We start from the raw sequence: 14971 nt of genomic DNA on the forward strand, positions 1-14971 counted from the left end.
TAAAGCGAGATTCAGTAGATAAAGAGTGTTTGGGAAGTTGGTTGGATTCTAGCCCGCGGAGAAGTGGTTTTGGAGATCTTTGGACGCGATTTACAAACAAGCACACCTGATAACTGTATCTCTTCTACAGCCACTGCTATTGCAGATCCAACACTGTCCTTCTTAGATGTGGAACAGATTTTATTTCAAAAAATCACCGACAGAGGGGACGAGTTGAAAAAGGCCTTTCAGCTGCTCGATCCCGGTCACAGCATGACGGTGTCGAAGAGTGAACTGAAAAGAATTGTCACCACCTTCCTGATGCCTCTCACGAGAGAACAGTTTCAAGATGTCCTGGCTCAGGTACAGTATGGACAAGCGACTTAGAATAACCCAGTTCTGGAAAAGACAGGGTTGGCTACTGGAGCGGGCAGTCTGTTCTGGAGCCCCACCCCCACCCTGTCCCCCATGGTTTCAAGTGAGTGGTTCAAGTTTTGTTCGTGTTTTGTGTGGACTACTGGTCCAGCCATTTCCTCTAGTTATTTATTTTTTTTCAAGCCTTCAGATAAAAACTATTTGGTCAACTCCTATTTTGGAACTTAGTATTTGGCATTGGTTTTTGCTCTGAATGGTTATTGAGCACCTACTGTATTGTCGACCCAATGCAGAGCCATCAGGCGTGGCCCTGCCCCTGAGGGGGTCCCAGTCCCACGGGGAGGTATTTGCAAGTGTTGGTAACTGTGGGAGTTACAGGAAGGAGAGCTACGTAAAAATGGGGTGGTTGTCCAAGAAGGCTTTGGGGAGGAAGGGGTGTGTGTAGTTGCGTTTTGATGGAGGAGTGGGTATTAGCCAGAGGAAAGAACGGAAGGGCCTTATAGGCAGAGGGAACATAGCCCAGGTGAAATCGTGGGTGCCTGAATCAGCTTGGCATATCTATTCAGGGAACCGGGTGGTGTCATTTGTATCTGAAGCAAAGGGATGTGTGTCAGGGTGTGGACGGGGGCGCCAATCCTGAAAGTACCACATAAGTGAGTTTGGCCTCTGTTCTGGAAGCTGTAGGGGACCGAGGAAGGGTTTACCGCAGGGCTGATGCAGTTACTTGGGGAGGGTATGGAGGACAGGCCCTGAGGCCTTCCATGGGGGACCGTACCAGGGGGCATGGCGGGGCCTGAGCCCTCAGGACCTTTAAAAAAGGAATAGACAATACAAGAAAGGAATTAAACACTCTCAAATCCATGAATCCGTAGGGATCATAATACCTAAGTGGAAGAGTTGGTTGGAAATATCAGTAGTGTGCCTTCCAACCCAATAACCCAATTATTAATTTGTGTGCGCACGCGTGCGCACACGCACACACACACAGAGATGTACATATTTTTGCTCATTCATTACTGCTTCCTCAGAGTCTAGTATTTTATAGTATTTAAGAGCCTCTTTCCTTCTAAAATGTGTTGACTACCTCAACCCAACCCAGTTTGTTTTCTTTAACCACAGGGGGGTTTTGTGTCAGGAAAACAAACAACCCAGAGAAGTTTTGGGTATTCCCAGATTCCAGTCTTAGCCTCAGGGACTGGCTCTCCTTCCTTTGACTGATTTAGAAAAAATTTTTTTTGTGGATCTATTTGTTGTTTCTTCTTGAGCATACCATGGTACTGTTTCATGGATTTCTCTTCCTTTAATTTTGTTTTTCACGGAGTTTGGGGTTCGTAGCCATTATTTTTTGATGTATAGTTTTTACGTTAGCCTCTCTGAGACATTTTGGTATTGTCCCCAGACTCCTGACGCTTTGTACATTAAAAAAATTTTTTTTTCTATTTTTCAGATTGGATAAGATCTGCTGATCTGTCTTCAAGTTCAGTGACTCTTTCTTTGCATCCCTATTCTGCTATTGAGCTCATTCAGTGAATATTTAATATTAGACATAGTATCTTTCAATTCTAGACTTTTCATTTGTTTTTTTTTATAATTTCTATGTATCTGCTTAGATTTCCTATTTTTCTTCAATTATAGGCATATTTCTTTTAACTCATTAAGCATAGTTAAAATTGCTGTTTTAAAGTCCTTGAATGAGAGGCGCTTGGGTGGCTCAGTTGGTTGAGCATCTGACTCTTGATTTCAGCTCGGGTCACGATCCCAGAGCTGTGGGATCAAACCCTGAGTTGGGCTGTGCTGAGCATGGTTCCTGCTCAAGGTGCTCTCTCTCCTTCCCTCTGTCCTTCTTCCCCCTTGTGGTCTCTCTCTCTAAAATAAAATAAATAAAGTCCTTATCTCCGGGTTGGCCTGCATTGATTTTTTTTCCTTTAACAAGGGTCACATTTTTCTAGTTCTTATAAAGCAAAACCTTGGTTTGCAAGCATAATTCACTCTGGCAACATGCTTGTAATCCAAAGCACTTCTATATCAAAGCAAATTTCTCCATAAGAAATAATCAAAACTCAGATGATTCGTTCCACAGCCCCAGAATATTCATATAAAAATGATTACAATATTGTAATATAATAGAAACTTATAAAGAAAATACAAAATATAGAGAAAAATAAGCAAATTACCCTGTAGTTACCTTTGAAAGCCTTCGTGGTCGGTGTGAGGGAGACCAGAGGTGGAAGGGTTATTGTGCAGGACGACTTTCACTGCCACTAATGGAATCACTACTATCTATTGGCTCAACGAAATCTTTTTCTTTTCGTGCAGCTTCAACAAGGAACCCTTCCAATGACCCTTGGTTTTGCCTCCTTTTGAGGATTTTGCAAAAATGTGACACTGTGTTGTTATTCAACAGATTCATCGCTCGCACTGCTCCAGCCTTATTTGGGTGATGCTTTTCTACAAAAATTTGCACTCTTTCCCACATTTTCTACATCTCCCTAATCTCACTGGAAGTGACGGATTCCTCTGCCTTTTCTTCCTCCTCCTCCGCAGATGAGATGCAGATATAGACTTCTTAGAAAATCCCGCGATTTCGGCTACTTGCATACTTTGTTCATACTTCTTGATTTCCTTCTTAACTTACATTTTAATCATCTCCTTCTTCTTACCACCTTTCTTTTCAATAATTTTCTGTGTGTGGGCCACTGTGTCTGCTCACACAGATGCTGATTGTCGTGGTATATTAATAAACTCTTAGCATATACTGTATATATGTAACTGGCAGTCCGGCAGCGGAGGGAAGAGCTGGCTCGGCAGGCGGTCCTACCTAGACTGAAACAAAGCGCTCCTAAGCTTACTCTCGGATGGAAAAGCAAAGGACTGTCCGTAGGTGCTTTGAAGTCACAAAAAACAAAACACTAGTGTCAGTTGTGGGCACCTTCTAGCATTCTGAAAAATCGCTGATTTCTGCCAAATGCTGCAGCCCGAGAGTGAGCCTCCAAGCATGGAAGATGATCACCCACAACCCTGCAGTGAGAGGGAGAGAGAGGGAAGAACCATTGGCTCACACGTGACATTCAGCGTCACATGCCACTCATACCGCAAGACGTCGCTTGTCGATCAAGTTAAAATTTTATTAGAAACACTTGCTCGTCTTGCAGAGCACTCACAGAGCGAGTTACTCACAATTCAGGGTTTTACTGTATCTGGGTTATATCCCAGACCAGTGCTATCCAATAGAAATGCGGTGTGAGAGGTGCCTGGCTGGCTCAGTCAGTGGGGCGTGCAGCTCTTGATCTCGGGATTGTGAGTTCACGCTCCGCACTCGCTGTAGAGATTGCTGAAAACTAAAATAAAAAATATTTTAAAATACATTTTATATATATATATGTATATATATATATAGTGACTCACATGTGTAATTTAGAATGTTCTAATAGCCACCTGAAAAGAAATAGGTGAAATTAATTTGAATATGTTTATTTAACAAACATGTCCAAAATACATAATCTTAACATGTTATCACTATTAAGAATTGACAGTCAGTAGTTATTTTGCACTTTTCTGTGTATGAAGTCTTCAAAACCTGCTATGCACTTTACACTTACAGCTGACTTCAGTTCACACACTTAATTCCCATTGGGAATAATTTATCTTTATTTAGATTTCATAAAATTTATTATTTATTTTTATGTTTTGTGTTTTTAAAATTTAAAAAAAATTTTTTTTGAGAGAGAGAAAGAGACAGTGTGAGCAGGGGAGGGTCAGAGAGAGGGAGACACAGAATCTGAAGACAGGCTCCCGGCTCTGAGCTAGCTGTCAGCACAGAGCCTGATGCAGGACTCGAACCCATGAACCACAAGATCATGACCTGAGCTGAAGCCAGATGCTCAACCAACTGAGCCACCCAGGCGCCCCTCATAAAATTTGTAATTAAAATACCAGCTTCACATACTTAGTCATTCCAAACATACTTAAAAGTTTTCCACTGAATTAATTTAATTTATTTTAATTAATTAATTTTTTATTTATCAAACCCACTATTGTTAGATATTTAAATAATATTTGGTGTTTATTCATTTTTGAGAGATGGAGAGAGAAAATGTGAGCAGGGGAGAGACAGAGTGAGAGGGAGACACAGGATCTGAAGCAGCTGCAGGCTCTTACTGGCCCCACTGAGCCCAACATGGGGCTTGAACCCATGAACTGTGAGATCATGACCTGAGCTGAAGTTGGATGCTTAACCAAGTGAGCCACCCAGGCGCCCCTCACTGAATTAATTTTAAACTTTAAATGAATTAACATTGAATCAAAAGCTTCAGTTCATCCGTTGCCCTAGCTTCATTTCAAGTGCTCAGTGGCCACATGTGACTGTGGCTGCACGTAAGACAGTTCGGGGCTGGACATATGGATACCGTGCTGTGGAGACTGGGTTCTGTTACATTCCTCTGAAGACTGTTGGTGCTTCTGCTCTGGCAGGAGTTGACCTGCAAACTCTCTCTCGCCGGCAGTGAGCTTGGCCCTTTTGCTTCTCGGTGGGTCTCTGAGTATGGCTTGCACCTGCCTAGTTTGGGTGTCGTTTGGAAACTTGGACAGAATTTAGAACAGAAAGCGGGTCTCCTCCTCTCTCCTGTTTGAGATTTCCCTCACCGTGGTTGCTTCAGAACATGCACACTGGTTCTTCAGGCCAGAGAGACGGCGGGCTTTTTTGGGGTTTCAGCTGCTCTGTGCTGGGGAGTGACTGTGGCTTACACTTAGGCTCAAAGCCTTTATGCACAGGAGACTCCCTCCATACTTGTCCGCTTTCCTGACTTTTGATTTTCTCCAAAGTCTTTCTGCTTTCGTATGTACCAGTTTATAGTTGTTTCGTGTGGGAGATTGGTTTGTTACGAGCTGTATCTACCACAACTTCTGCTTTACCATTTTGAAAAAGCAGTCACAGAGTGACAGAGAAGTTGGAAGTTTAGTGGGAAGTGCAGGTTTTCCCCCTACAGCATTTGGGACTAAGTGACTCTATCACCCAATTATTTCAATGTGTGTGTCCTATAAAACAGGGACGGCTTGGGGCGCTGGGGGGCTCAGTCCATGAAGCGTCCAGCTTCAGCTCAGGTCATGATCCCATGGCTCAGGCTCGTGGGTTCGAGCCCCGCGTCAGGCTCCGTGCTGACCGCTCGGAGCCTGGAGCTGCTTCGGATTCTGTGTCTCCCTCCCTCTCTGCCCCTCTCCTGGTTACTCTCTGTCTGTCTCTGTCTCTCTCTCTCAAAAATAAAATAAAAAAAAACAAAACAAGGATAGCATCCTACATAACCACAGTGTGACCGTCCAAACGTGGACCCTGACGTGAACTCCTGGCTACCATCTCAGCCCCAGGCCCCAGCCGGGGTTTGCCGGCCATTCCATGCGTGTCTTGTATGATCCAGGTCAGATTCCCGAATGCATTTGGTTGTTGCATCCCCCAGGTGTCCTTCAGCCTAGAACAGTTCCTCAGTCTTTCCTCGGCTTTCCGGACCTTAACACTCTGAAGTCGCAGAGCGTCTTATGTCCCGGTGAGTTTGTCTGATGTCTCCTTATGACGGGGTCGAGGCCACAGAAAGGCTGCTCCGTTCTCGGTGCATTTTATTAGGTTGCACGTGATCCTAGCTTGCCGTGTCTGCGCATGTTCACTTTGATCACGTGAGTAAGTGGGGTCTGTCAGGCTTTTTCACGGTAAGATACTCTTTGTAATTAATAAACGTCTTGTGGGAAAACTTTGGAACTATGTAAGCATTCCATTCTTTACCAGACTTTCATCTACTCGTTTACTGTTTTTATATTTGCAGGGACTCAAGATTTCCTATTTCGTTAGGTGGTTATGATCCATTAGCTCATTTGTTTTGATTTTTAAATTGTCTCTTCTTTGCCCAGTAGGAGCGCCTTCACGCTGGCTTCTGTATCCTTTTGGCCCGCCCCGCCCCCATCATTCTTGGAGCGCTCCTTGGTTCCCGATAGAAGGTATTCCAGACGCCTCTGTACTTGCCCTGCGTCAGTCCTGCAGCCATCCATTTCTCTACACCGTTTTGGTTCCTTTCAATGGGGGAGAAACTCGGAACCCGGAATCTGGGCACCGGGACGGCCGTCCAGGCCTCTCCGTGGGCAGAGCTCCAGGGGCTGCGTCTCCCCGCAACACACAGGCGTACGTGCATTTACATCCCCGTTCATTTCTGTTCCAGCCTCTCTCTGTAGTGAAAACCACGAGTCTACACCACGACTGCCAGCTCTAGTTCTACGCCTCAGGGTTCTTTCTAATTTTCTTGCCTTTTCCTATTTGCCATTACCTTTTCAGACAACGAGAAACCTGGCTTTTGTTATTCTTAGAATATTTGCGTATTGGATGAGTCTCCCTGGCGTGTGGTCATCTCCCATCCGCAGGGCCTTGCCCCCACGAGGGGCTGTTCTCTCCACCCCACTTGGGTCACATCCTGCTCTGGACTCCCATGGTGCCCCTAGCTGGCAGACATTGTTTTTCTCTCTGCCCCATCAGACTTTAGGACTGACTCGCTAAGGGAGGGGCAGGAAAGAAGGGAAGAGGGAAGAAAGATGAAGAGCTTTTCTCCTTAAAAAGCTTCCCCTTAATTCATTTTAACTAAAAATTTCACTAATAATACATATCAATGCCATGTAATACTCCATTGTGTATATAAACCACATCTTCTTGATCCAGTCATCAGTTGATGGACATTTAGGCTCTTTCCATAATTTGGCTATTGTAGAAAGTGCCGCTCTGAACATTGGGGTACATGTGCTCCTGTGCATCAACACTCCTGTATCCCCTGGGTAATGAGGAAGAATGACATCTGGCCATTTGTAGGAAAGTGGATGGACCTCGAGGGTGTGATGCTAAGTGAAATAAGCCAGGCGGAGAAGGACAGATACCATATGTTTGCACTCATAGGTCTAACAGGTCAAACCTAACAGGGGACCATAGGGAGAGGAAGGGGGAAAGAGAGCTGAGGAGAGAGAGGGACACAAATCATGAAAGACTATTGAATACTGAAAACGAACCATAGACTGAAGGGGGGGAGGGAGGGAAGGGGGTGATGGTCATGGTGGGGGGCACTTGTGGGGGAGAAGCACTGGGTGTATTATGGAAACCACTTTGAAAATAAACTATTAAAAAAATAATACATATCAATGATTTCCCATGTCACTTTTGACTGTATCCACATTTTAAAAAATTTCTTTATTTTGAGAGATAGAAAGACAAGTGCAAGTTGCGGGGGCAGAGAGAGAGGGAGAGAGAACCCCAGTCGGCTCCATGGTGTCAGGGCAGAGCCCAGTACAGGGCTTGACCCCAGGAACCATGAGATCATGACCTGAGCAGAAACCGAGAGTCAGATGCTTAAGTGACCGAGCCACCCAGGTGATCCTGTATCTACATTTTTATTAAAAACTTTATTAAGATATAATTTGTATTGTAATAAAAGTCACCACTTGAAAATTTACAAGTTGTTGGTTTTCTGTATATTCAGGGTTATACAGCCATCACCACTGTTTAGTTCTAGAAATTTCCATCACCCCAAAAAGAAATCCTGTACCCACCAGCGGTCACTCCCCATCTCCCCTCCCCTAGTCCCTGACAGCCATTAGTATATTCTCTGTCACACTAGGTCTGCTTCTTGTGGACATTTCCTGTAAGAGGCACAATATAACACATGACCTTTGGTTCCTGGCTTCCTTCATCGGCATCACGTGTTCTAAGTTCGCCCGTGTTGTGGCTTCATCCCTTCTTGCGGCCAAACGACAGTCCGTCATGTGCGTAGGCCACCTTGTGTTTAGCACCAGCTGATGAACCTTCGGGTTGTTTCCACTTTTTGGCTTTTGTTAATAATGTTATGAAAACTCATGTACAGGTGCGCCTGGGTGGCCCGGCCAGTTGAGCATCTGTCTATTGATTTTGGCTCAGGTCATGATCTCGTGGTTTGTGAGTTCGAGCCCCGCATTGGGCTCTGTGCTGACAGTGCGGAACCTGCTTGGTATTCTCTCTCCATCGCTCTCTCTCTCTCTCTCTCTCTCTCTCTTCCCCTCTTCTACATGAGCCTTTTCTCTCAAAATAAATAAACATAAAAAAATCTATGTACAAGTTTTTGTGTGGACATACGTCTTGACTTCTCTAAGGTACAGGCCTGGGAGTGGAATTGCTGTGTCGTGTGGTAAGTTCTCTCTCACTTTTTTAAAATAAATTCTTTTTTTATGTTTTTTATTTATTTTTGAGAGACAGAGAGACAGCATGAGCAGGGGAGGGTCAGAGAGAGAGGGAGGTACAGAATCTGAAGCAGGCTTTATGCTTTGAGCTAGCCGTCAGCACAGAGCCCAACGCAGAGCTCGAACCCACGGACTGTGAGATCATGACCTGAGCCGAAGCTAGAAGCCTTACCAACTGAGCCACCCAGGCGCCCCTCTCTAGCTTTTTCAAGTTTTTATTTAAACTCCAGGTAGTTAACACGCAGTGTGATATCAGTTTCAAGTGTGCAGTATATAGTGATTCAGCACATCCACATGACCCCCCTTCATCGGGATGCGTGCCCTCCTTAATGCCCATCACCTGTTTCACCCAGCCCCCACCCACCTCCCCTCTGGTGACCATCAGCTTGTTGCCTAGAGGTAAGAGTCTGTCTCGTGGTTTGCCTCCCTCTGTTTTTTTCCCCTTTGCTCATTTGTTTTGTGTCTTAAATTCCACATACAAGTGAAATCATATGGTATTTGTTCTAATCTGACTGACTTATTTCGCTTAGCATTATACTCTCCAGCTCCATCCACATCATTGAAAAAGGCAGGATTTCATTCTTTTTTTTTTAATTAAAAATTTTTTTATATTTATTTATTTTTGAGAGACAGAGAGAGACAGAGCACGAGTGTGGGATGGGCAGAGAGAGAATGAGACAGAATCCGAAGCAGGCTCCACACTCTGAGCTGTCAGCACAGAGCCTGATGCGGGGCTTGAACCCATGAACTGTGAGATCATGACCTGAGCCGAGGTCAGGCACTTAACTGACTGAGTGGCCCAGGTGCCCCAGAATTTCATTCTTTTTGATGGCTGAACAATATTCCATCACACACACACACACACACACACACACACATACCACATCTTTATCCATTCATCACTTGGCAGACATTTGAGCTGTCTCCATAGTCTGGCTGTTGTTGATAGTGTTTCTGTTGACATCAGCGTGTGAGTATCCCTTCAATTCAGTATTTTTGTATCCTTTGGGCAAATACCTAGTAGTGAAATTGCTGGGTCCTAAGGTAGCTCTATTTTTACCTTTCTGAGGACCCTCCGCGCTGTGTTCCAGAGCGGCTGCACCAGTGTGCGTTCCCACCAGCAGTGCGAGAGGCCCCCTTCTCCGCACCCTCACCAGCCCCTGGTGTTCCCTCGGCTTTTGGCTTCAGCCGTCCTGACAGGTGGGAGGTGGTGACGCACTGCGGTTTGGATTTGCACCCCCAGGGGCAAGTGTAGCTGGTGCCGGTCCCTTGTTTTCAAAGAGCATTTGTCTTGCAAACCTGGTATCAGTTTCCTCATAAGCTTGATTTAACTGATACTTTATTTATACCAAATGGAGAGTTAAGAGATTTTTCCTGCTAATGTCTCCCTATATTCATGATCTAATGTTAATTTAAAATTTTGACAACCTTCCCAAGCTAATCAGCTATGCAGGAAGAGGAAAAGTACAGAAAATGTGAAATGTGTATCTGTTTTTAAAAGCTACATCTGTTTTTAAAAGAAGTCACTGAGAACTGCAGAGATTCAAAGACTTTAAAAAACAGGTCCTGGTAGTCTATCTGAAAGAATAACACGGCTCCTCCAGCACCTCGCGCTCCCGTGACCCATGTGTAAGCCGAGGGGGCGGGGGTGGGGTGCGTTTTTAGGAGGCCAAGTTCACTGGGAATGAAGAGCGAGGCTTCTTTTTCCAGTCACGGGAGTTCACAGTGCGGGTGACTTTTCTAGATCTTTTACCAATGAATCCCTTTTCCAATAGTGAATGTAAGCCTGCCTGGAAACATATAAAACTGGTAAAAATATTTCATGGGAATTTCACTCTCAATGTTAGAAAAGAATTTTCCAGTTTTAGTGGATTCACTTTAGCGTTAATTTTATTTTAAGACCCACATTGAGAAGGTTTGAATGTGCAGCTGTTTTGGAGATTGATCAGGGCAAGAACACGAGGTATCGCTTACAAGGCATTTCACGATATCTTAGTTTCCATTAGCGGTAGAGTGAATCTCTTCATACAGGTGGCCTCAGTCTCTGAATGTTACTAAAAATGTTGTAAATGAAGTTAAATTGGCAAAGAGATTCCAGAGAAGAAAAAGGCAGTTGTGGTCTGGTCGCAGAGGTTGTGCTGCGTTGGGGAAGAGGCATCTTTGAAGACTCCTGACAACATGACAGATGTGGATTTAACACCACCCTCCCCCACCCCAGTCTCAGTGTTTACTTTTAGTGATCATCTCTGGTGGTTATGTTTCTCCAACATTTTTGCCAGAATCTCAAATACTGAAAAAATGAATTTTTAGCAGACCCTCTCCTTCTAGACTAGATTCTTTGGTTGTTTAATGGGCTGAGCTTTGGAGGCTGGACATACTGCAAAAATGTGTCGCCATGTTAGGATTTTCGTTAGACAGGAAGTAACAATGCGAAATGTGACAAAAGCTTCAATAGGTTAATGGACTTTCCTCCTCCCTCCCTCCCTTCCTTCCTTCTTTTCTCTCTCTCTTTGTCCCTCCCTCCTTCCCTTCTTTCTTTCCTTCTTCTCTTTTTCTTTCTTTCTTCCTTTCCTTTTTTCTTTCTCTCCTTCTTTTCTTTTTCTTTCTTTCTTCCTTTCTTTCTTTCTTTCTTTCTTTCTTTCTTTCTTTCTTTCTTTCTTTCTTTCTTTCTTTCTTTCTTTCTTTTCCTTCCTTCCCTCCTTCCTTCCTTCTCTCCTCTCCTCTCTTCTTTCCTTTCTTCCTTTCCTTTCCTTTCTTTTCCTTTCCTTTTTTCTTTCTCTCCTTCTTTCCTTCCTCTTTCTTTCTTCCTCCCTTCCTCCCACCCTCCCTTCCTTTCTTCTTTTCTTTCTTTCTTTCCTCCCTTCCTGTCCCATCCTTTCCCTTCCCTTCCCTCCTTTCTTGGCAGGGTGGTCGGTGCAGTGACAGGAGCTTGGGCTCCGGAGTCACAGAGGTCTGGCCTTAATGGTAGCGCCGTGCAGGGAGGTCCCATCTCTGTTCTGTGACGTGTGGGGAGTGACCATGCCCTCCGAAGCTGGCATTGGGGACGCAGGAGTGAACTCCTGTGAAACGCCCAGGGTGGTGCTTGTACCTGTGTGTTGAGTGTGAGCAGGTCAACTGTACATCAGCCTCCTCGCCATGAAGTCTTCCTCCCCAAACCGTGAGGCCTCCTGCCTTGGCGGGACTCGTGTTCGCCATTCTTGCCCTTCTTCCGTAGGTTAGGCAGACTGGGGGGTGTCTACCCCAAACGTACAGCCCCTAAAAATACTCCATCCGGAATAGAAGTCATGGATGTTGTTTTCGGGACACATCCACGAAGGCCCGCCCTGTGAGCCACTCTCCCTCTGGTCCCAGTCCCCAGCCACACATGTTTTAAATAGAAAAGAGAAATTTGCCCTTTGGGGAAGAGTGCGGAGCCCCGGAGCCTTTGGGGCTGGAATTTTAAGGGCTAAGTGGACATCAGACTTGACCGCATAGATGTGGGGACCACTCGGCTGTATGTGAAACTGCTCTTTGTGTGTTTGCCCGAGCCTTAATCAAATATGTCTGCATTGATTACATGTTTTAACTTCACTTTCCTACTCCTTTTCGGGGGGAGATAAGTATTTTCACCTTTTAAAAAATTAGACTTTTTCTTTAGAAGTAGGTTCAAACCTCCAGGAAATCTGTAAGCCCAAGACTAGTACAAATAATACCCATAGACCTTCTCCCAGATTTGCCCGTTGTGAACCTTCAATCTCCTCTGTTTCTCCCGTGATCTTTTGTGATCTGTGAGTGGTCTGTGTGGACAGCAAATGGCACACGAGATATACACACTCTGGACATAGTGTTTTTCTGAACTGAGAGGAAGCTGCTTGTATATGGTTATTACCTTGTAAAAAATTCACTGTGTATTTCCTAAAAATAAGAACTACCCTCTTACATAATCCCAGTACAGTTATCAGCATTAGCAAATCAAACATTGAGACAATACTTTATAGTTCGTACTGACCCACTTGACCCAATAATGTCCTTTATAGGGTTTTTAATTTAAAAATGGCTTTTTTTCTACCCTGCAAGTATGCGAATGCACAGAAAGGTCACATGACACGCAGAGGGCAAAATTGTGCTATGGCCAGAGCCTCTTGGGGAAAAATACATATCATACATGTATTTGTATATTTTAGAATGTACTAATCTTCGTTTACTTTTTAACTTTTTATTTTAATTTTAATCTTTTTAATGTTTATTTTTAAGAGAGAGAGAGAGAGACAGAGTGTGAGTGGGGGAGGGGCAGAGAGAGGGAGACACAGGATCTGAAGCTCCAGGCTCTGAGCTGACTGTCAGCACAGAGCCTGACACGGGGTCAGAGTCAAAATCATGAGATCATGACCTGAGCCAAAGTCAGATGCTCAACTGACTGAGCCCCCCAGGCGCCCTATTTATTTTTATTTTAGGGAGAGAGGCTGCGAGCAGGGGAAGGGAGAGAGAGACTGTGAGCAAGGGGGGGGTGGGGAGAGACAGAGAATCCTAAGCAGGCTTCACTCTCAGCATGGAGTCTGATGAGGGGCTTGACCCCAGGACCCTGGGATCATGACCTGAGTCCACATCAAGAGTTGGACACTCAACCAACTGAGCCACCCAGGCTCCCCTAATTTTACTTCATGCTTTAGATAGAACTAGATTTCAGATAATTTTGTAGATGACTTGTTGACTTTTAATGGATCACAGATTGGCCTGTTATTTATGCTATCCGTGCCCAGTTTACTGAGGATGTGTGTACACTCAGAGACCTGGGTGAAGTAACTGTGCCTTCCAGAACACCCGTCCCTCTAACGGTACCCTGCCCTACACTGTGAGACCTCCTGGGCTGTCCACTGCTCGGGTCGGATCCCTCTAACGGGCTGTCATTCTTCCTGTTTGAACGCAGGTCCCCCTCAGCAGCTCTGGGGCTGTCCCTTACCTCGAATTCCTGTCCAGGTTCGGTGGAATGGACCTCAATATAAATGTTATAAAGGGGTAAGTGGTGTCTCTTGCTTATATGAAAATGTGACTTATGGAATGATAAGAGAGAGGCTATAAAGTCATGGGAAATAATCAGGTCAACAGATATGCACGGAAGGTGAGCTGGGAGACCTTGCTCATATAGAACTTAACGGAGTTAATCCTCAGGCAAAGGTTTAGTCTTTACCCTCAACGTAGGATGTATTTCAGGATACAAGAAATAACACTGTATTAGAAATGGAAACATAACAGATTAAGGCCGTGCTAACTCAGATTATGCGCAGTGTATTTCAGCTTTGGAAATAATAGCATTTTGATTCTGAAGTAAAAATATCAAGATGCAAAATACAGATTTGTTCATTTTACTTTTATTTCTAATGTCTCTCATTCAAAAGTGACCATGTTTTAGGAGGTAGACATGAAATATTTTTTAAAGGGATCTCCCTCTGAGCCCCTGCCTGCGCTGGGGGCTCCTTTGCTTTGCCTGCAAAAGGGGAGCATTCGCGTCAGAACGCTCACATCTCTATCAATTGGAAGGTTCTCTGATTCTAGCATATGAGGTAGGGAAGACCATGTTAGTAAAAAAGTTACTCAGATTCTCTGACTTTAAATGAATAGACTTCACTTCCTCGGGCGCCGTGCGGTGGTAAGAGTTACGTCCAGGCCTGAAACCCTAGCAGGTTTTGCCGCGGTGGCTTTCCTGAGTGACTCGGTCGTGGGTGTGAGCGTAGGTGGGAGAATTCAGCAGGCGGGAGGGGGAACGGGGTTGTTCACTGGGCGTGAGTTTCAGAGACGTGGTGCACAGCAGTGCGAGTGTACCTAACACTGCTGAACTGCACGCGTAAACATGATTAAGATGGGAAATTTTGTGTCACGGGGTTTTGCTTTGTTTTGTTTTTTAACCACAACTTAAAAAAAGAATCGGCGCCGCAGCGCCAAGAGCGACGGAGTATTAGCCCCTCGGTGGCCGGGGACCTCGCTGTGCTCGGTTTCGCTAATGATCCGTAAGTGGTGGGCTGGGATCATCCCCAGGTGGATTCAAAACAATGACTGTTTGTTTTATAAACTGTACATTGATGCTCCTAACCTAAAACGGTCCCCATCTGAGGCAAGGTTGCGGGCGGACAGCCCCCTCATCTGAACGTTCTTTGTTGGAAAAGCTACACAACTAGAAACCCCCAAGGCAAGAGGGTTCTTTTTCTGTCTTTTGTTTTTGTTCCTTTAATTGTGAAACATCAGTCTAATAATTAGCTTGAGATGAAAAGGATCACAAGCTACTTTCTTAAATAGAAAAGGCTACATGTTTAAACTGAATTTGAAAGGTTTAGCTGAAAACTGACTTAACTTCTGGGGCTGAGTTTTCTTTACTGTTGGAGACAATGAGTTGTAGTGAATGGAGATGCTC

At 44.7% G+C, this 14971-nt stretch overlaps 1 protein-coding gene across 1 annotated transcript in view; it reads left to right on the forward strand.

Annotated features, from left to right (window-relative positions):
* EFCAB6 (EF-hand calcium binding domain 6) overlaps nt 1–14971 on the forward strand; it is a 223589-nt gene that overhangs the window by 26384 nt on the left and 182234 nt on the right. Inside the window, exons 5-6 of the mRNA XM_029954101.1 lie at nt 131–342; nt 13493–13581. Of these exons, the coding sequence (XP_029809961.1) occupies nt 131–342; nt 13493–13581 (301 nt within the window). The remainder of the gene's footprint in view (nt 1–130; nt 343–13492; nt 13582–14971) is intronic.

The sequence above is a fragment of the Suricata suricatta genome, chromosome 10 (assembly GCF_006229205.1).
Source record: "Suricata suricatta isolate VVHF042 chromosome 10, meerkat_22Aug2017_6uvM2_HiC, whole genome shotgun sequence".
NCBI classification, from domain to species: Eukaryota; Metazoa; Chordata; class Mammalia; order Carnivora; family Herpestidae; genus Suricata; species Suricata suricatta.